Below are 22,116 nucleotides of genomic sequence, written 5' to 3'. Positions count from 1 at the left end.
AAAAGAAGATGCTATTAGCACATTGAGCCCTTATGCTTCTCTCTACTACAAGGGAGAGAAGCAGAGAGAAGAGATTGGGAGCGCAAAAAAAAAAAAAAAAGGCAAGGAAGAAAGGGATCAGTGGAGCTAAACACCTAACCGTTCTGGGTATTCTTACCCCGTGGCATGTTCCAGCTCTGAGGATGTTTCTCTAGGATCCCACTGGGCCTATCAGAAATAAAGGCACGCAGGAACACTCCATAGCATGGCAAATCACAGGACTTAGTGCTCCTAAGACCTGCGCTAATTCCTACACGAATCTCCTCTGCACTTCACACAGCAGAGCTGTGCGCTGTGTGTGGGCTTCAGGTCAGCTGGTGAAGCAGAAATGCCCGAGGGCTAAACCCACGCATATTCTTCTTGTCTCTGTCTCTCCCTGTTAGTGGGACTCTGAACTTCAGTGGACCAGTCCTTGCACACTGACCCTTGGCTGCCACTGGAGATGTTGTATGCCTTGTAGAGCATTCTCATGCCTTTGTCTGCTCCTGAAAGTTTAATCTCTGGAAATGAAGATTTGGCATCCGTTAAGAAATAATATAGACCAATTCTTTTTCCCTTGTTTTAATGCATGTACCTTTTGTTTATTTGTTTCTAAAAAATGATTATTATGACAAATTACTCTTTTCCCCATTTTCAAAGTTAAGTGAACTCAGTGGATGTTTTCCTTTCCAAAAAAATGAAAACTAGGTCAAATTTTTCAGTTTGGCACAGATCCAGGCTTACCACAGGAACTGAGAAGACTGCAGCATCACCCAGTGAAATACAGATGTTTTCAGATTGTGTAAAACAAATGTCTGTGTGGATGTGCTGCCCGCCCATTTGCTTCAGAGCTGCGTTTCCTTTCTTTGAGTCTGCGAGGTTAGGCCTTCTGTCCCACCCACTGATGTCTTGACTAACTATGAGCCCAGGCCAACTCCCAGACAAGTCAGCAGAAATAGCTGCTGCTTCTTCCACCTCACACAGCAATTTTGAGGGGAATAAAGCCTTCCATACACCCTGCAGAATAGATACGTGCTCAAATCATGACACTGCTTTGGAAAGTGACCGTAGGGTCTTCATGGCCATTGCTCTTTTGCAATGTCTTGGGCAAGGAAGGATGAAGCGCTGGCTATGGCCAGAATAGTTTTGTTTGTCAGTTATGCAGAATAGAAACTGCAAGGAGCTATGTTCATGTTTAAAAGTCGTGAAGTCTATCAATTCTATTTTGATGGCTTTCTAGAAAAGGAGCTCTAGGAGCACAGGAGACCTCCCAAGGGTTACAGGATTTTTTGATCCAAAAAAGGAACAGAGATAAGTCTTTAAAAGGCACAAAAAATGTCACTCAAGGCTTGAGTTGTGCAGCCATTCTTTGTGTTTTCAGTACTTGTGAGCAAAAATGTTAGAATGCAGAGGAGAACTGATACTATCGAAATTGTGGGTGGAAAGCTAGAAGACAAGATGCTTTTGAAAATGCAGCTTGTAATGTATCCCTTTTCATATCGGACTGTGTTGAGAATGGTGGAATTCAAATAGTATTTTCAGCTTTCACTCACTAAGAATATCCACAGCATGTCTTTATATCCCTGTGCAACATAATTCTTTTAGGATAGCATTTATTAAGCATAGACAATTATAGACTTTCCGAGACAGAAAATACCTGCATAGATAGATCTCGAAAGTTACAGCAGCCTCCAGGTTACTGAATGTTTGCATACTTGCAATAAAGCACCTTAGAGAACAGAAGCAGGCATCGATGGGTGGGAAAATGACTCAATGAACATCTGTGTCAGCCACTTTGAAATGTATAGTACAGAGGGAATTAGCGATAAGGTCAGAGTCTTCATGAGAAAGCAACTCTGTTTGCAACTCTCAAGCAAGAAATGAAATAGCCTAGGATGCAAGTTGACAGATACAGTGTTGAGTGAGGCCCCAAGGAGCTTGTGTTGACACCAGGAAACCTTTGATTTGAATTGTCTAAGGGTGGTAAAAGGTCAAAATTATTCAAATGTTGAACGCAGTGGGTAGGTGAATCCTGAACCAACAGATATGTGAGGCAGCAGAAGCCGAACGCTGTGTCTCTCATACAATGATAGCTACATTTTTATAAAGATCGCTTATATCCCTCTAAGTTGTAATCGCCATTTTTGTGCATTTGACATGCAACATCTTCAGTTTATCCACATTAACAAAAATATAAATGTGCTTGAGAAAGACCTGAAAATGTCTTTGAACAAGAATTGTTATGTAAGTCAACATCAATAAATGACTCCGTTTCTGAGCAGTTATCTTAAAACTATTCATAAGAAAAAGTGACAAATTGCTAAATGAAACAAATGACTGAAAGAAGAGACCATGGAAAGGGCATAAATGTTCTGTTTAATCTGCCACTGAACTACTTTATGATCTTAGGCAAATCGTTTAATTTGTGTATGTCTTCCCACCATTTATAGCCTTATTAATTAGGACTACAGAGGATTCCCCTGCCATGTGGCTTGCACAGTATGTTGTACTATCATCTGATCATAACCAAGAATAAGAATGCAAAAATGACACTCTTTTCTACAAGAAGCGATCTTTGACCCTTTCCATCAAATTGTTCTGATACTTGACCTGTAATTAAATTCATAGTCTCATCGGTCCCTCATTTTAATTTTTTGAGACATGAAGAACACAGTTGGTCTTGCAAGGTTTTCCTTTTGCATTTTAGAACATCAGTGCCTCTGGAATCTATTTAGTCACCTACACCTGTTTTACAGCACAACCCACAAGTGCAAAATATGCAGGAGCAGGGACCATGTGTTAATGAGTTGTAGTATTGATTTTGCCAGCAATATTTTAATGCCGTTTCTCTTGAAAAATGAACAATAGATCCGGGCTCAGAAATTCTTAATGCATGGTGTGTATGCTAATAGACAGTCCACATTCAGTAATGTACTTTATTATTCTATATAGAAGCTAAATTATATACTGTTGTACCACAGTGAACATGCGTGAAGGATCCATGCTAATTTTTTTCGATCTGTCAGCACATCTGGAAAGCATTCAACACAACGTTGGTCTCTTACGAACACAGCCTTCCTGGTGTGGATTGACTTGCCCTCCAGTGAGACTCCCTGGTTTCTGCTTCTCCATGCATTGTCTTCCAAGACAGCTGCCAGATACAGGATTCTGGCTCCCCATTCTTCCACCTCAGCTCCACATACTATTCTGTGGGCTTTGAGTTCGACATATGTACCAAGTTAGCTGAAGGTACCGAAAACTTTTCATTACACAATACTGATCAACTGTTCAGCTCTGTAGCTTGGTGCATTATTACAGTCTGTAGTCCCGCTCTACTCTCAAAGCTTACCAAAAATAATTCAGGGTAAAAGCTCACATCCTTCTGCCTGGACCTGAGGAACCCAATGCTTGTCAGAAGGACCACTTAGGAGACTGGAAGGAGGTTATATTTCTTATCTCCTCAGCCTGCTGGTTCAGATTTCATTTTCTTGTCCAGTTTGTTAGTGCTCCTAGATTTGTATTTACTGTTTGTATCTCAGAGTAGGTTTGGCCCGAAGACCATTATTTCTCTCACAGAAGTTTGCGATGATTATTCAGACCTTTACCTTAACCTGACAAAATATGTTCTACTTAGGATTCTCTTGAAATCCATTGAATGACAGCATCCGGGCAGAAACCTGGTTTGTGCAGAGAACAACTGGGAGCACGCTGTTGTGATGAATTATTTGTAATAATTTTAGTTTTGCAATAGTATGGTAAATCTTTTGCAGCACAAAAAGGAAAGATGGGGAAAAGAAAGGAAGGGAAATTTGAAATTCAGCAGCCAAGGACAAATCTTTGTACTGGCTTTCATATAGTGTAGGGCCTGCCCTTCTCTTCTTAGGTATGATCATGTTCACTCAAACCACCTAAGAAGTTTCTATTGGTTTTGGGGGTTAAACTCTCTAGGATTAGGAGCAGAGCTTTCTGAGTCAACGGCCCCCACCTCTGGAATTAGTTTTCCTTGGTTCTCCGCCAATGTCCAGCTCCAGTAAGCTTCAGAGCACATGGTGAAATGTTTGTATTCGGGTTAGCTTTTCTCTATTTTTAGATGGTTTGGTTCTGCTTTGAATTTTACTTTACAGATCTGGAGATGATAGATTGGGAATTGTTATTTTCTAACAGCATTGTTTAATATTACCCACCATGGGAAGGTTTCTATGTCATTTATCAGTAATTTTGTAAGTATGCGCTCCAGTGCCTGAATGAACGATATTTGTATTTTCACTTTTATCTTGCTATTTTCCAACCTGTGTTACTGGAAGTACTTTGACCCAAACTGGAAAAGCTCTTGAGCGCAGAATTCTGTTCCTTGCGTCCTTTGTTGTCTGTGGAGGGAGGCGGTGACTGTGCAGGTGGACTGACAGGGGGGTGGCTTGTCATCTATGCAGGCTTATTGCTTTGCTCTGGGCAATTCGGCAGCAAAGTCCACCTCTGCACGTGTTCTGCGGCCATCGTGGCTATGCAAACGGATCCCCCCAAAAGTGCCTGTCTGCAGTTAGTACTGCTTTTTGCTAATGAGGCTAAAACCGTATGAGTATCCAGAATGTTTAAATCCTTCCACCCCAAAATGTAGACTATATTTAAATGATTATAAATAAATGATTGTAAGTAGTCTAAAGTATTTGATTATAAACTCTAATATTCTGGGCTTGATCGTCTTATTATGTACCTCAATTTTAAACATTGATACTGGTAGTTTCAATAGAAATGCTCCTTATTTGCACTAATCTGAGAAGACAGCATGGCCCGCAAATACTTGACATGCTTTGAGAATAATAGTAAAGGATCTTTAGAGACGTGTATTTTTAAAATACAGCTTGGGTTTGTGACAAAGACTTTTTTTTGTCTATTGTGAGATTAGCCCGTGCCCTTTGTCCAAGTATATTGTTGCAGTAAGATCTGTTGAGGTTCCCGCAGTAACAATCCTGTTGGGGAGTAACGGAACCCAAGGCGTGGAATAAAAGGGCATCACGTAATACCTGATAGTCACCCGCTTCCCGAAATACCCTGGGACAGGTTCTCCCCTGGCGTAAAACAGACCAGCTCCTGAGGACGTGGCCCTGTATCTCTGCGGAGCGGGTAGTTGGTGTTGGAGAGGTCAGTGCCTGCATCAGGCAGATCAGGTATGGATCAGTTACGTATCCTGACACTGCAGGCTCTCGGTGGATGTTCCCAGTTAACTTTCAAAGCAGCTGCTCCCCAGGACAATGTGGTGTTATATTTAGACGTGCAGGCTGGTCACCTGACGGTGTCCTGATTTAAGAACGGTCGGGTCCACGCTCACCATTCATCTCTTCAAAATGAAAAGGGGAACAGCTGAAGAGTTGGCTTGGCTCCGGCGCCACTAAGGAAATTCTTGTTTTGGTATAAAACACTCTTAATGAGATTGCATTTTTCCCTACCATGTCTAACTTAAGTCTGAGAAGGAAGCTAACACGAGGAATAAAACAAGGGTGTGCGCACTGCAGTCACGACTGATTTAGCAGCTTACACGCGATTTTTTTTTCCTTTCTCTTCTTGTATTTGTGTTGATAAAATCGGAGAGCTGGTGGCTGGTACTGATTTAGATTTCCAGCCTGGATTTGCTCTTGTTTTTCTCCTTACTCCAGTTCTCCTTGTGCAATGCTGCGTGGCGCTGGCAGCCTGAGAGAGAGGGAGCTCCAGTCACACACATACACTCAGACCACGGAGAGGAGATTAACATCAAGGAGCCCACATTTGCAAGAGCGGGTGGCGCTGGGGGGGAGGCCAGGGGAAAATAAAATAAAAGCAACAATCGGGTAAATGCTCGTCTCTTCTCGCCACCAGCACCTTGCACAGGTCTGAAATCGCTTGTTTTGCTTTGCTGTATTGCGCTTGCCTGGGCTGTGGGGAGGGGAGGGGGAGGGGAGGAAGGGGGAGGTTTAACTTTTACTTGACATTACCGGGTTATTGTCAGTTCCCCCGTGTGAAACCCCGGTGGTTTCCCCTCGCCCCCACCCCCTCCCCGGGCTCGGCTCCCTCCAGTTAACTTTGTTCCAAGGGCTGCAGCCAGAAGGGCTTGTCCGGGCCTGGGACATGGATAGCGTAAAGTAAATAACCACCACAATTAGACTGGGGCCGGGAGTTGATCTTCGTGGCGAGAGATCTGCTTAGTTAGCGTTTGCTGTTTCGGGGCGATTGAAGGCCATCGTACCAAGGACACGCACGCACACGCACACGCACACACACACTCTTGCACACACACACACACACACACACACACACCCGCTGGATACAAAAGTCTGGAGGACCTAGGGGAGAATTGCAGCCGCCGGATCGGTGCAGCAGCGGCGGCCAGAGCCATGCGTGTCACGGCCTCCTGAGAGGGGAAAAAAGGAAGGAAGGAAGGGGGGGAAAAGGGAAAGAAAGAAGGAAAAACAGAAAAGAGAGAGAAGGGAAAGCACAAGAAAGACGCGGGGTGGTGGAAAGTGTTTGCCTGCTTTTGTCTCGCAATACAGTGAACTGGAAGATGGAGATGGATGTTAAGGGAGTTTCTCCGTGCCCGGAGCCCATCCCCCCGGCGGCGGGGTCTGGCGGCTGCCCGCACCAGCGCCCGCACCACCGCGATGGGCAGCCCGCGGAGCCGGCCCCCGCCGCCGACAGCGGCCACCCGGAGCGGAGGCACGGCGGCGAGAAAGAGGACAAAAAGGTAGGTCCGCTCCGCCGCCGGCCGGCCGGCGCCGCGCCCGCCGGAGGGGCCGGCAGCCCGGGGCCGCGCTCGGCGGGGCGGGCGGGCGGAGGGGCGGCGGGCCCGCTCCCGCTCCCGCCCGGGGCCGCGGCCGCGCCGCCGCGGGCAGCCCCGCGCCGCCCTTTGTCAGCGCGGCGGCGGGAGGCGGGGGGCCGGCGGCGGAGGTTGTCTGAGGACACGGGGGCGGCGGGGCGGAGAGGGGAGGCGCGGGGCCGCCGCCGCCGCCGCCGCGGGGCCCGGGGCGCCGGGCATTGTTCCGCCCGCCCTGCGGGAGCGGCGCCGCGGGCGGCGGCCCAGGTGCCGCCGCGAAAGTTTACCTCACTTCGAGGGGGCAGCGCCGGCAGGGCCGCCGCCGCCCTCCCCTCGGCTCGGTTTTCACCCGGCGGCGAGGGGCGAGTCACCTGGGGGAAGGAGCCCGGGCGCCGTGCCCCTCCAGCCCTGCTGTGTCATTGTGGACCGGGGGACGGCTGCTCGCTGCCGAGTGCAAACCTGTGGGTGACGGAGTTCAGCGAGAAATGGGTCAGATCGCATCCTTTAGTGCGGATATGTCTGCTGCTGGAAGAATCGGAAAGTAGGGAGGATGGGATGGGAAAAGGTTGCCATTAAGATAATGTCAGCGGAGTGCATTGATCAGTGCTTTTGTCTGTGGGCACTGTCTTCATTTCCATTCATTTTTCTCGGCGTGGGTTTGCCAAACTGAAGCCGATGAATTCTGCTGTGTCTGTAGGTCTGTAATAAGCAGAGACCGATAAATGTGTAAGTTTCATCGTAATACGGCGATTGTTGCAAGGAGTGATCCGTGTGTGCTAGACTGTAAAAAACATCCGTTCATATTTTTTTGAAATCCGAATACTTCTCTGAATGGACAGATACCCCAAAACAGAATATAATCCTAGCATAAATGAAAAAAAGAAATGTTGCCATGCACTGGATCTGAGCTGTGTTTCTTCAACTAGTTTTACCATAGTTTGGTTTTGTTAGAAATGTGTAAGAGAACAGTTACACAATGAAGGAATGTAAACCAGCAATGCAATAAATTAATGCAACGACCATGTCACACCATGTCTTTGCATGACTAGAGTTGCAATTATCATGAGAAATACAAGGTATTTTGAAAAAACGGTATCCCTAACTGGAGACCCCGAGTTTGTAGTGTTTACCTCCTAGACTTTTAGGTTTGTTACGGTTTGGTAAAACCTGTCCTATTGTTTTAATTAAAAGAGAGTATCAACGACTGATCATTTTAACAGGGCCTGTACAGCTTAATAAGGTGGATGCAAGGGCTTTATTTTTAAAAAGATAACTGGTGTTTCACGTATTGTGATAGAGGAATGCAGAATTTCATTTCTCTTGCGTTCATGAATATTTCATTCTGTCGTGACTGCATGTTACTGTACATAGCTAAATGATTTGCGTGTGTGATTGTTTCTAGGATCCCTTTTCTTGCATTGTGTTACTTACTGGAACTTAAAATGCTTTTATGTAAAAATAATTAAAATGTAGACCCAAGGTTGCCATTTACACGAGTTGGTTGTGTCAGTGCCTCGAGCATTTAAAAACCCTGCCATCAGCAGAAATCCATGCTCAGTAGTTACTTTCTGATGTGCCACACAGTCTGTCTAATGTCTGTCCAATCGTGGACATGAGGAAGGCAAACAAGGTATGACTGAAGGTGAATGAACACTAGAGAAGGCCTGATTCTCTATGGTGTGGCTAATTAACGTGTTTAGATAACTCTCCATTGCACTGTTTTATTCTGTATTTGCCAGCATTTTCTGGACACAGAAACAGAATTACTACCTTTTTTTGTCCTAGTTGTAGCCGTGCTAAAGTACTGTGATATATTCCTTTTTTTAATCCCCTATCAGCTTTTCCATGCTCGCCATTGCCAAGGTGGTTGCGATGACTAGCTTGTATTTTTGGGAAGTGCTGTGATATTTCAAACCTCCCTAAATGTATGTATCTTTTCTGGATGCTGTCCTAGGACAACCAGTACTACTTATTAGTGCAGTAGTATTTCAGATATCTGGTGAAATAGTGGCACCAGAAATGTGATGAGAAGGGGAAAACCCGTTAAAGTGATAGTAAAATCCAACACTGTTGTGAAAAAAACATTCCAACCACAAAACAAAACCCAAGTATTGCTGGAAGCGTCATCTAAATGGATTGAAATAACCGTACCATTGTTTATTTGACCCTTAAACAAATGTCAGAGGCACACTGATACATCCTAGAAGTGTAAGCACTCTATGTGAAAATTGTAAGGGATGTTAGAACCTGGCTTCCTGACACATGCGTACTTATGAATAGCTAAATATTAAGATTTTACAACATCTCACGATTGCACTGTCAGGACTTGCTTTTGGGGATCATGCTTCAATTATAAAAAAATCTTCTATTTTATCATTGAGCTCCATTTCCACTGGAGGTAAAAACAGTTTTGCTTCCGTCTGAATGGAGCCGGGTGAAATTTTTGCTGTAATAAAGCTATTTTTCATTACTGCCTTCAAAAGGAACATTGCTGAATTAACCAAAGAAAGTATTTTCCTAATTCTGTGGAATTTCAGTAGAAGGTACTACCATAGTGTCAATTACATGGATATTGGAGGTTTTTTCCACTGTATGTTTATTTTTTATTTGCCTTTGAACTTCAATAAAATTGTGAAACACGTGCATAACTTGAAATATATCCCACTGTCTTCATCTGGGATGCTGATGTGCTGAAGTGTATGCTTAAGTGCTTTGTTGGAGGAAGACCTAGGTTACCTCCCATATATCTTTCTGTGTTGAAACCATCTCTGACCAATGTATAAGAAGAGAAATTATAAAGATTGATTTCATAATTTATTAAGGATACAGTACTTGGTGCTTCAAAGCCTAGTTGCCATTTAGGTGGGAGAAAATTAAGCAGAAATAGTAATGTGTAAGATTTAGAAGATGGTTGACTCTATAAGGATGCTAGTTTTTCTCTTAAAGCAAAACACATCAGAAGATATTTTTCAACACTCCTACAGTGTTTTCTGTTATTTTAGTTAAAAGCATGTAGGTCTAACCCTATATACAGCAGCATGTTGACATTCTTCAGTATGGCAAAGTGGGTGAGTGGGGGGAGAGAACAACATGCAATCCTGGCTGCTTATTCCCAGCCGGAGGTGCAGCTGAAGCCTGCGACAGGTTGTGTGGGTGGGTCGTCACACCGCCTTGCCACTCCGTGACTTGGTGCAAGGGGATGCAGGCCTATAAATTTTACCGAGGATTCTTTCCAGCTTATATTGGAGTGATAGCGTCTTTGCAAGGATCGGTGTAGGGAGCACTTTGAGAGTTAGCGGCAACTCTGCAATTCCTTTGCAGATTGGTGACTACAGGTGACATTTGCCGTAGCTGACATTATGACCAGAATTTTCCCAGGGGTGGTATCCTGAGTTAGGACTTTCAAGCCCTTAGCTATAGCCAATGTGTTACAGTGTTTCCATTTTCCAAAGTATTGTGTAGCTTCCGAGTCCTCCAAAAGTTGGTCCTAGGTATGAATTTGATAATGTAACGTTGCACATCCAAATAAGAGCATTTTATTTTGTTTTCCGCTGAGGAAAACCTCTGTATATCTGAGGTTTGCACAAATCATTTAGCACAAATGATTTACAAGCACACCCAGAGCTTTCACTTTATACTTACGTTCCAGATAGATACAAAACCCCCTGTGAAATAGCTCGGAGGTGAAGAACCTTCTGTGTATTTACATGGAAATGAGCACACCAAGGTTACAGCAAAAGCAAGCCTATCTGGGCTGGGTACGTTGTATTCTGGTTCAAAAACAATTTGCCAGTGTTTGATATAAGAGTTCTGAAGTGTTTCGTGGGCTTATTTGTATGTCATTTCCCAGAATTCTCGCCTGTGATATCGCTGTGTGAGAGTGGTACCCAGGTGTGAGCTTCTGGAGGGGAAAAGCTGAGTGCTTTGGGGAAAGACACTTGATATTAACTTGGGAATTCTGTTCTGCTGTACACGTGATCTGATCTAATCGTCAGTCTCTGAAAGCCTTCCGCTAGTGCGTTTAGAGGACTACTGCGATCAACAATACGGTGGTTGTTCAGTCATCCTCCACAAGTGGTAGGTCAGGAAGAGTGGAAGACTCTTCAGGAGCAATTCTTTTTTAATAATTTCTTTTATGTATTTAGTTTTGTTTGGTTTGAAAAGCCGTATGTTACTATGTGTTTACATTTAGCGAAGAGGAGGCCTAAGAAATGCAGTTTATGCTTGAAGCAGATGGTGGGAAGTTTCTTCTTGGGCGTGGATCACTCCAGTCTCAGGTCAGATGTGCTTATCTTACCTTAGGCAGTTCCGTTGTGCACAGGAGAGTAGTTGTCAACCACTGTCTTTTTCCTGGAGGTTTAGGTGTTTTTTCAGATAACCCAGACCCAGCCCATTGAGCAACTTGAAGTTAAGATCCAAAAGCTAAAACAGAAATCAGTAGTGGATAAGAGGAACAAGTCTGGAGTGTGTGGGACAGAGAAAGCAGAGATAGATAGACAACACTACCAGTTGCTGATGGTAGCAGCTTCTCCTGATAATCGTATAAAATGCAACACCGAGTATTAGCTGGATTTTCCAAGTACTGAAGGCTTTGTGCCAGGTGTGTCATGGGCTATGGTCCTGCCAAGATGTAATACAGGCATGAATAGTCAAGGTCAGGCCATTGTCTGCCTGGATGGACAAGTTCTTAGCCACCCAGAGATGGCAGAAAATTTTACTTGCAGCTGTTACTATTCTAAGAGTTTGATGTCAGACAGAAATTCCAGTGCATCTTTAAAGTGTGGACAAAGCTGGAGAATAATGGGTCTTTCTGTAACTCATTGCTAAGGATGTTTCAGAAATCATTCCTCAGCCCAGAGGCATCAACTCTGTCTTTTTCAGGTCCGTTTTTAAGCACCTATTCTTCATTCTTAAGCTGCTCCTTGCCGTGCTGTGGGCCATCATGATATTGGTATTGATCTGCATAGTTCAGTGTGTTCCTGATGAAACGGTCTGAAAAGCAGCTTATTGTGTGCTAGCACCCTGTTCTTCCAGAGTTCCCAGAGCCTGGTGGCTGTCTGGGTGGTGAGCCTGTCCCAAAGCCACAGACTCAGGAGATGCTGCGTCCCTTATATTCCGGTCTTTGTCCTGCAGATTCCCAGGTCACAGCTCCGGGACAAGCTCTAATTCATGGCAGCGTGGGGAGGCTCCCAGACACCTCTGCCTGGAACGGCTGCCCAGAGCCACAGCGCCTGGCAGATGCCTCTGGAAGGGAGGTTTTGGTCCTTTCTGTTGCTGCTGTAGGCAGCAAAGCTATTGACCATGCCATGAACCTGTTTCAGTGAGCAAGGCCCTGGGGCCATCTGCTTTGAGGAGAATTAAAAAAAAACCAGATTAAAAAAATCAAGAGGAGTAAATTCACTGTGAACTGAGAGCCTTGCTTTGCAGGCAGGTCCTCTTCTGCATTTCCATGCATTTGATGTACTCTGCCTCTCACTTCCTTTGCCTTCTAGTGAGAGAATCCTTAGGTGAACCTAGGATTGCGCCTTTATCACAAAAAAAAAGCAGATGAGAGGAATAGAGAGAACGACAGAAACTGTTAGTACCTCAACTGAAGGCAAGACTAATAAACTCATTTTATTAGACACCAGAGAATCCACAAGGAGAAGCGCTATGGGGAATCAGGCCTCGTAATTTTCATAGCTCCAAAATCACTTTTTATCTCATATTCTGAGAAGTCCTTTTATTGATATGGGAAAGAATCTTACCTTAAGTAGAATAAATACACATGTAAAATGTATTTTCGGGTGGCATATGGAGAATCTGGAATGTGGAGAATGAGCTCTAGCACTGGTTTTATGTTAGAGTTAAAGCATAAATTTGGAGAGGGAGGAACTGACTTCTGGGCTTTGCCTGTGTCTGTACTAAAACAACATACATGATAGTGCATATGAATGATTCTTTAAAATCTTACCCAATACTGAAACTTCTGAAAGAAGGATATGCTATTTAAAATAGTCCTCCCCCTAAATAAATTGCATGAGAAATGTTTTGGCGAAGAGCGAACAGCTGTTTAAATTTTTCAACCAACTGATCAATAAGTGGATGAAGCTTGAAAAGCTGATCACACTCTGACTGGTTCCTGGGGTAAACAGAGAAATATTCATTGTAATGCAGAAATTTTGTGAAAAGTAAGTACTACTTATAGTTATTACAAAGTGAAGTTAAGTGCATATGTAGTTGATTAGGTAACAAATCCAGGGACATAAACAATGAACATCATGGGTGGGAACTAAACAACACTCTTGAGGCATTGGAAACACAACCACAAATTTTGTATGCAGAAGACACAGAACTGGCTCTCTGGCTACAGGCAAATTCGTCTTGGCTGCAGAAGGGTTGCGAGGATTCCTACTCGGAGGAAGATGCAGCACTGAAAAGGGCATTGTTATCTCCTCTTGAGCAGTTGGGACATTGCCCTGACTCGGATGCAGTGTATGTGTTCGTGCCTATGTGCTGAGACTGGAAAGCAGTCCTATTCAGGACTGCACATGACAGCCCGGAGCTTGGCCAGCGCATGGCATATCCTTCTCACTAATGTAGAGCTTGTTCTCAAAAGCCCAGTATTCACAGGAATTCCTGTCCAAGGTTTGAGTGCCAGCTTGTAACGAATCTGAGGCTTCAAACAATGGATAATCAATGAAGCTAGAAAAGCACAATACCCATGTTGTTGCATGCTATTCCCAGTGTTTTGCTAGATGCTTACAGTGTTTTTAGACCATCTCTATCTGTGATAAAAGCTTACTGTGTCGTACTGCACCCTTATGGCACAGTAATTCTTACTATACTGAGGTTAAGGTTTACTTAATTGCTTGGAGCTAAGAGGGAAGTATAGTTACTGATGTGTGAAGTGGTTCAGTTTCTGTTTGGTTCCATATTTGGTTGTTCTCTGCCTGGCTGTAGCCGTGCCACTCACATAGTGGCTGGGATTATTTCCCAGCAGCTTGTGCTAGGTGGATTTCTGTACTGACTAGCTGCCAGTAGTAATTATCCAGTAAGGGTATAAAAAGTTGCACAGTCCCAGTAGAGTTATTAGTTTCTAACAACTTGCCTCAGAAAATACCCAAATAGTGAAGCAAATGGGACTGCAGCTGTAAATAGGAAAAGTGACAACAGGAGCACTGATGATAATTTCTGTGAAAGCAGCGCTCAGATCAGGTTCTAATGTGATGTTTAAACATGTAGAAGAAAAAAGAGCAGACCTGAAAGATATTACAGATATTAAGTATTCTACAGTAGTTTCTTTCCTTCCTCACTCCTCATACTTTCTCCATGGCTCTGGAATTCTCCTCTGTCTATAATGAAAACTTCTGTTTTGTTTCATTTCCCCACATTGAATTCTGAGCTGTAAGGGGAATATGAATTGTTCCAGGAACTATAGTAACCAGTGCATCTTAACTGGGATAAAACAAGACACAATTTGGCTCATAGTATGGACAAGGACAGTCATGTATAAAATTTGTTAGACAGCCCTGATTTACTAGAAAAAGAGTAATTGTTCCATGCCTAATGGCTTCTGCCATGTGTTTAAATACAGCTGTTATTTTCATTATACATTCTATTAAGTGAAGACCAATCTTGTTATAGAAGCAGAATAGAAATAGTTTCCTTGACTGAAAAACAAGTGTTGGGTGAATAAAAATTACAGACTCAAGCCCCAAAGCTTGGTTAATATACTTACTGTTCCCGCGCTTCTGAGTTCATTCCATTGAGCACCTTGGCCTATAGTTGCAGAGTTTATTCTTTCTGAAAAGATATTCTACACAAGTTGTTCAAAGTGATAATGTGATCAACAACTGAAAATACTGCAGGGAGATAAAATGAGTATGTCCCCATTTAGTCCTAGACCATCTGCAAAGGATTGTTATCGTTGACTGGAGAACGGAAATAAAATGGCGTGGAACCTATGCCTGTTCTGTTAGCATAGGGTCCGTGTTAATTGAATTCAACAAGTGCCTCAAGCACCACTGACAGCTCTTCTTCGCTATTAACTAATGATGGTTGTCTCACTGAGGTTATTACTGAGTCTATGCTCATTTCCAGGAGCCCATAGCAGAAAATCTCTTTTTGGATTCAAACTAACATGCTCAAGATAAGTCTTTGGGGAAAGGGAGTTAAAGGGCTAGTCTCTACCAAAGATAATTGTTGTAGCTGTTATATTTAGTAGTAATTTGATATTAGCTACAGTGTAATAAATATGCGTCATGCTTTGCTGAGAATTCAAAGAGTACGTTATTGCCTTGAGGTAGTTACCATGTGAATCAGACATAACACGGGAAGGATAACTACAAGTCCTCACAGAGGGGCAGGTGAGCATATTATGTGGGGGTGGGATGTAAATAACTTCTGCTCTTAAGGTGAATTAAGAGTGAAAGGGAGTGGCACGGAGGGCAGAGAGGGAGTCCTTGCTGGAAAGCTAATTGAAAACAGCAACTTTTGAGTAGGACTGGAAGGAAGGAGTTTGTAAGGTTAGTATTTTGAGACGAAAGAACTTTATGAAGTGTGTATTGGGTCCATGTGGAGTTAAGGAAGCACACGACAGAATCTCGCAGAGTTCGCAAAATGCCTATCTAGGCTTCACAGACATTATACAGTGCCCTGGTTAGCCTTGTTAACTTTATTGAGTGTGCTTCGAGGACATGCAGGCTTTCAAAGTATGTGAAAGCCACTTTTAATAATTAATTGGCTCGCTCTCTCCCACCTATTGCTTCATATCTAATAAAAGGCAACAGCGAGCCTTTGCCAAAGCCGACAGATACAATAATATTTAGGTTAGTTGGGTTTGAGATATGACAGGCTAGAAAGGATATCCCCACAGATCTGAGAAGTGAAACAATCCCCATTTTTTGTCCTGTCTTATTTCTCCCGTGACTCCCGTATGATGTGCTCTTAGACTAAATTTTCCCTGATCTAATAAGCGATCTCAGGAAGATCAGTCCAGTTTTAGAGAACAAGAAGTGTGTGTGTGTGCATCTGTTTGAACTGATTTATAACTAGAAGCGTGTTTCAACTTTACCATGTCAGGGGGACATGCTGAAATTTCCAAGTGATAAACTGACTTCTGCCTTAGGCAGAGCAGCCACCGTCCACACTATCATCTACATCCATGCACGCGCAGCGTGACACGGGAAATGACACGCCGTTATCAGATGGCTGTTAAGATGGATGCAGGGAAATGGTGAGCTTGCTGGCATGACCTCAAAGACAGACATCCTCCAGATGTTCTGTAGTCACTTAAGTGTGTGCAGTTAAAGTGTGCCCATTGTGCACTTGGGGATGTTTTTGTTCAAACAGAGACCACTGAAGTTTGGAGGAGGCCATGAATATGTTTCCAGAGGGAGAAGGGAGGAAACCAGCAAGCTGAATGGGAAGGAAAGCCATATAGGTTTTCAAGAGGCCAAGAGGAGCAAGGCAGTAACAAAGGGTCGGACATTCATCCGGAACCTGACTTTCTCTGCCTCCCACAGTAGGGCAGTGGCTAATGCAGTGGAAGCTTACTGTCACCTGCTATTGTGGTATTATGCAAAGCATAGCCTTGTTAGGCCTTAAAATGGGGACCAAATGTGCCACTTCTTGAACTTGTCAAGAGGACACACCCTGTGCAGAAGATAAATAAATGATGAATCAGTTCTAAGAGAAGCCATGTGGAAGCTAGAGAGTCAGAGGCGATCAAGGTCAGTGTAGCTCAGGGAATCTTTATGAGAAAGGTCATACCACAGGACCCTCATGACATCAGCAGCCAGATCTACATCAGAACTGAAATCAGCCAAGGCTGGGAAATGTTGCTCAGGGCCAGAACAAGGTTCTGGCTTCTCTGTCTGGTCTAGCCTCTGCTGCGCATGTTCTGCCTGTTGATAAGACTCACCAACTTTCTCTCTTTAGGCAGCATTTCATAGTCATGTCCTTTCGCATGCTGTTGCATGCGGAACAGTTACTAAGGTCTTTCTTACTAACTGGTCAAGTAATGCAGTCACAATTGTACCTAACTGCTATTGTTTTAGAGTTAGACTTACAGCCTCACAACAGGCTGTCTGTGAGATCACGCTGTCCCCTGGACTGTGGCTTTATTCCTGGTAGCTCAGAACTATCCATAACGCCCATGTTGTCTGCAGGTACAAGCAAAGCCCAGGAAAACATGTCATTCTGCAATGCCAGTCTGCGTTTCGCAAGTGTCTGTGCACGTTACCTATGATCATATCGTGACACCTCTTAGTTATACATGCACATCTGATGGTAATAACTGGAAGAGACCAGAGCCATTAAAATTAGATAACCATGGATAACAGGCGCTTATGTATTATGTACTGTATGTTATTATTATTAAGAACTAGGAGCAGGAAGACACAGTGATACAACAGGTAACAGGTGCCTAAAGCGTTACTCTCTTATTTGCTGATACAGGTGTCTTACTTCTCACCTACGCAAAGGAAAATTAGAGATGAATCTGTCGTAGGTAGAACTTTTGCCATTTTTAAGATGCAGGTCAGAGCAGTTGCACCTGTTGACACAGAGTTCTGTGGTATCAATAGTCTCAGCATGCAGTGTGGTCCTTGCTTTGTCGTACCTCACGGTTTCACTTCTAAAGCTGCGGCAGAGACTGGCACAGCTAGCCGGAAGACTGTGAGGAGGAGGAGTACAGGACTTCATCAGTCAGGGTCAGGACCTCTGAAAGGTGGTGTGGAGATCACTGCGGAGAATTTAAAGGGTGAGGTACCAAATGATAAGTACAGAAATGCACCGTGCAGCAAGCTACTCTGTGCACAAACAGAAGTACGTGCGTCGTGTAGAGGAGAGGCAGAAAATACTAAGTTCTGCTTCCAACCAAGATACATTGTATTATAATGGTGGGCAAAAGTAGTGGGGAAAAAGCACACATGCAACAGGCGAGAATAATAAAACTCACATTTAAAAGCCAAAAGAATAGAAAATGCATAAATGCAGCAATGGGATAAATGTGATCTAGTGATAAATTTTAAGTGCAAAGTTAAGGAAAAGAGGAACAAGGTAATTTATCCATCTTCCTCTGTTGTTAGCAAGTGTGAGGGAATGGGACCTGCTTGTATGGCAGGCCATTGCTTGCTCTGAAGTATCTGGGGGCACATGCACCATAGGTAAAGTAGTCTTTGGGTAATCTGTCTGTCCAGGTGATACTGGATGCCAGTGCAGTACTGGCGTTAGTGTGGGACAAAGTGTCACCTCTGATCTGTAGTCTGTTACTGTCCCCTTTCCCGATCTCCTTCCAAACCTGTGCCAGCATGTGCTAGCAATGCTCCTGTGGACTCAGGAACAGAAGGCAGAGACCGCACGCTTGATAGGAGTATTGCCTTCTCTCTCTCACAGCAGCTTTAGCACTTCAGCATCAGCCCAGATGTGCAAGGGTCAAAAGGACTAATAAGTTAATACATTTAAAAAACACAGAGTTTGGAAAAGTGCTTCTAAAATGCTAACAACATTTTTAAAGCTGAGATCTAATTTTTTATTTCATAGTAGGCTAAGGACAAATTTTGTGTCCTGCTGGCAAAGGAAGTTCACCACTTTTTCACATGTTAGAGAGCATGTTATATTTTACCTTCTTGAAATGATTTATGAGCAAGTAAAACTTGTTATGAGTAGAAACTGTGCAAAAGGGAGTGCGGAGGTACAGATTGTTAAAAATAATCCAGAAATAGGCTCAGATGAGGTAGTCGGATATGCATTGTCAGTGCGCTAGCAGTTTAAAGGGTTCTTATATTTACACACCTGGCAGAAGGACATGCTATAGCATGAATGGGAAATTGAAACTCCCTTCTGTGCATTAAGCTCTTCCAGGTTGTAAAAGAACTGTTTTGCCCAGTATAATTTTGGGAATAATTTTCACGTTTGGAGAAAAAGGAGGGAACATGGACAGGTCACAGTTTGAAATAAAACTGGGGGTTTAAAGTTTGTTAAAATAACAACTTTACTGAACATGCATAGTCCAAATCTTACTCTGTTCCACACAAAAGACAGAAACACCCTTGATGAGATTTTGTTTGGGATTTGAAATGATCCTGCCTTGGAGCAGGAGAATGTCATACATCTTCCACTTCGTTCTTGTATAATTCTGTGCCAGAAAATGCTTTGATGCTTTTTAGAATGAAACTGCATCTACACAGAGTTTTCAGATGCACTCAAACTCCAAAAGTTGATATGAATTACCTGACAATTGTATAAAATGAATGCAACGTAAATAAAGTTCCTCACTTCAGTCTCACAGTCAGGTGTGCACACTTGGCAGGATCAGATCTTGCAATTTCAAGCTTTTGAGGGGGAAGTACCAGCTCTCTTTATGTATTTAGACATTGCTGCTACAATGAAACCTATATACTTATATGTTCATGTAGCACTAAGTATAATATTTCAACAGTGTCAAATTGTATCTCCTACTATATCAAGAACAGTCTTGGAGCTCAGTAAAACAAGTGTGCTGCGGAAGTGATATCCTAAAAGACTGTATCTAACCCGAATCTATTTTTGGTACTAGATAGTTCATACAAAGTGCTGGTGTAATAACTGAGCAATGGTTTGAAGCACCTTAAAAAGAAAATACATTTAAATTCTGAAACCATCAGCAAACTGGCGTTTTCCTAGGGTGATACGTTTAAAGAGGTATTTCATTATAATGTGATATTTCAAATTCCAACTAGTCTGTTTTTTTCCATGTAGAAGGGATGCGTAACAACGTCAAATGTTGCTGTTGATAATAGAGCCTGCACAACAGATTTATAAGAGCAAAATGCTTTGTCCTCTCACTCCTGCAGGAGCATCAGTTTGAAGAGTAACACATCTGTAATAGATTCAGGTTGCTTTTTTATCAGCAGCCGATGGTGACACTCTTAAGAAAGGGCCGAATTCTCATACCTACAAATACATTTGTCAACAAAATATGAGCATGCGAGACAAGAGTTCAGTCACATTTTGCTTTCATTTTTCCTCTTTTGTGCTAGGGCGTAACTTCCAACTGTCAGCTCTTTCAGCTGAGTGTCAGCCTTTTTATAATTGCTGCAGCATGTCAACCCCTTTAAAATTACCATATGTCAGCTGTTTACCATATCCACTGAAAGCATGCGTATTGGGTTTTTCCCCTTTGCCCTACCTGTGTTGCTCTTGGTGACAGCCAGGTGATTATTTTAGCTGGCAGGAATGCCCCAGGTGTATTTGATGTGGCTCTGCTGAGGCCGGGAAAGGCAGTCAGTCGCAGAACGCTGGATGGCGGATGGGCTTGGCAGGCTGGCTAGTGAGCAGGCAGACTTACGGGCCTAATGCCTTCCTTCCTTGCCTGCACGTTTAGACAACCAGGAGACAATTACGCTGTAGGTTGTGTGATCTCCGTGGGAATTTGCTCCTGAGAAGACCTGGTTACAGAAACAGGAGAATCTGTTAGTCCTCGTGTCTGCCTGCGTTTTTGAGTAATGCCATCATTATAGGATGTTAGCACCTTGCAAATATTTAAAAATATTGCAATAACCCTATTTTTCCCCGTCCTTGCTGACAAAAAGATGAATGGCAAAGGGCTTACTCATGGCAAACCTTGTGTTAATGGTAATGTGCCAGTGTGTGTCTGGTTTTGGACTGTGTCCGGTGACTGGTTCCTGACTGTGAACCAGAGCTTTTGCTGGCATTTTTCTGTGTCTGACATCCAATTTGGACCTGTACTGCAGAGGGAAACAGTAGTAAGCTAGTAACAGAGTGCCAGATAGTAAGAGGATGACAAGTCTTTTCCAGTCTTGTGTGAATGTTACTGAATGAGCAGTCAGTGTGCTAGGGGCCAGCGAGCCAACAAATGTGTTCAGCGTTCCCACAAAATAGTCTTCAGAATAGTAGGAGGTGTGATTACGAAGGGGAGGCATTTGAAAGCTATAGATAGTGGAGTTAGGCAGGGGAAGTGAGCTGGCAGGAAGGCGCTTTGAAGCTGAACGGGGCGCTGCGCAAGCCTTGCCCACAGCAGCTCTGCCCATCCCGCCAGCACGTCCTGCTGGCAGGGAGCAGCCGAGGGCGGGAGGCTGCCGGCATCTTTCCCTGGGGGAAAAGAGGAATGAGGGTTATAGGAAAGTGTCAAGGGGGCACACATGAGGTGGACGCAAAGAAATCTGAACAAGGGGCATCTCTGCCAGGACCGCAGCGGTAGCAGTGACCAGGACTGGCTGTGCGTAATCAGCTGCTTTCACCAAGTCTCTGCATACGGTGAAAGTGAGGCCTCTGAGGCTGAATTGTCTGACATTCTCTCCTTTTATATTAGCCGTATTATTTAACAATTTCGAAAATGATTCAGTAGGGGATAACTAGTGTTCTGAGATCATGATGGGTCTAGTCAGCTTTCCAGAGAGTACAGCAATTACCGTGTGAATAGAGGTGAACGTGACAGACAGGCCGGGTGGCTGCTCTCTCTAACCTAAGCATTAGGCTTCTTGTGTTTGTGTGCACACCTCTTCTCTGTGATTAGCCTCAATGGAAACACCATCGTGAGGGTCCTGTTGGCAGAAACAAGTTAATAGGCAAAATGGAGGGGGGGAGGTATTCTTTTTCATTTTTAATTAAATAAGGCAAAAGACACAATAAGCGAAGACTGATTTGCATGAAAATTTGTGTGCATGTATAGTAGATCTTAATGTTAACGTGGGAAATTACTTTCTTTCAACTCAGTGGCCTGTATATTTGATTTTTAGAATTATTTGCTTCTTTGTAACTTTCAGTAAGTTTCTGTTGCAAAATAGTGTCTCTAAATTCCTTGTGAAATACTCAAGCACTTTGTAGTCTAGTAGATAAGGACATTGCCTTCTGTTGGAAAGTACTTTTTATTAAAATCCATTGGCAGCTTTTCGATAAATTCTTTTTTTTCTCTGTCAAATGTATTATTATGAGTATAACAATGAATGCTATCATTAAGAAATACCATGCATTTAATAGCCATAATTTAAAACTTTTATTCCACGAGCAAAAGTGTGTGTGTGTCTGTGTCTGTAAAAGCCAGTTTTCATTGGATTTTTGAATGCAGCTAAGTCTTGGAATGAACTAGCAAATATCCTTTGTTTAAACTTAACAATGCTTGTATTTGATATTTTCAGAATTAATTTTTATGGCAGATTTCATTATATCTCTCTTGTGTTCTGGGTACAATAGGGCAGCTCACTTGCAGCTGAATTAAAATCCGTGGTTTAATAGCAGTTTGACTTGCCTAGGCGATAAACTATCTCCTGTAAATGGAGGTGCTATCAAGATAAAACATGTTATGTTAATTCTGTAACAAATCCCCATGTTGC

General features: G+C 43.3%; 1 protein-coding gene across 4 annotated transcripts in view; it reads left to right on the top strand.

The window, feature by feature from the left end:
* Window positions 1-5,756: 5,756 nt before the first annotated feature.
* Window positions 5,757-22,116, top strand: part of RBMS3 (RNA binding motif single stranded interacting protein 3) — a 720,325-nt gene continuing 703,965 nt past the window's right edge. For 3 of the 4 annotated variants that reach the window (XM_087770854.1, XM_087770845.1, XM_087770859.1), the window contains exons 1-2: window positions 5,994-6,131; window positions 6,540-6,730. In XM_087770854.1, the coding sequence (XP_087626980.1) occupies window position 6,131; window positions 6,540-6,730 (192 nt within the window). In that variant the 5' untranslated portion in view covers window positions 5,994-6,130. Of the gene's footprint in view, window positions 5,881-5,993; window positions 6,132-6,539; window positions 6,731-22,116 lie in introns of those variants that run through there. The other variant, XM_087770865.1, reaches the window with a different exon arrangement.

This window comes from Nipponia nippon, unplaced genomic scaffold (assembly GCF_047370975.1).
Source record: "Nipponia nippon isolate SJK-2023a ecotype South Korea unplaced genomic scaffold, ASM4737097v1 scaffold_1, whole genome shotgun sequence".
Taxonomy (NCBI): domain Eukaryota; kingdom Metazoa; phylum Chordata; class Aves; order Pelecaniformes; family Threskiornithidae; genus Nipponia; species Nipponia nippon.
Note: the sequence above shows the minus strand (reverse complement) of the source record. Positions and strands in the feature narration are given on the sequence as shown.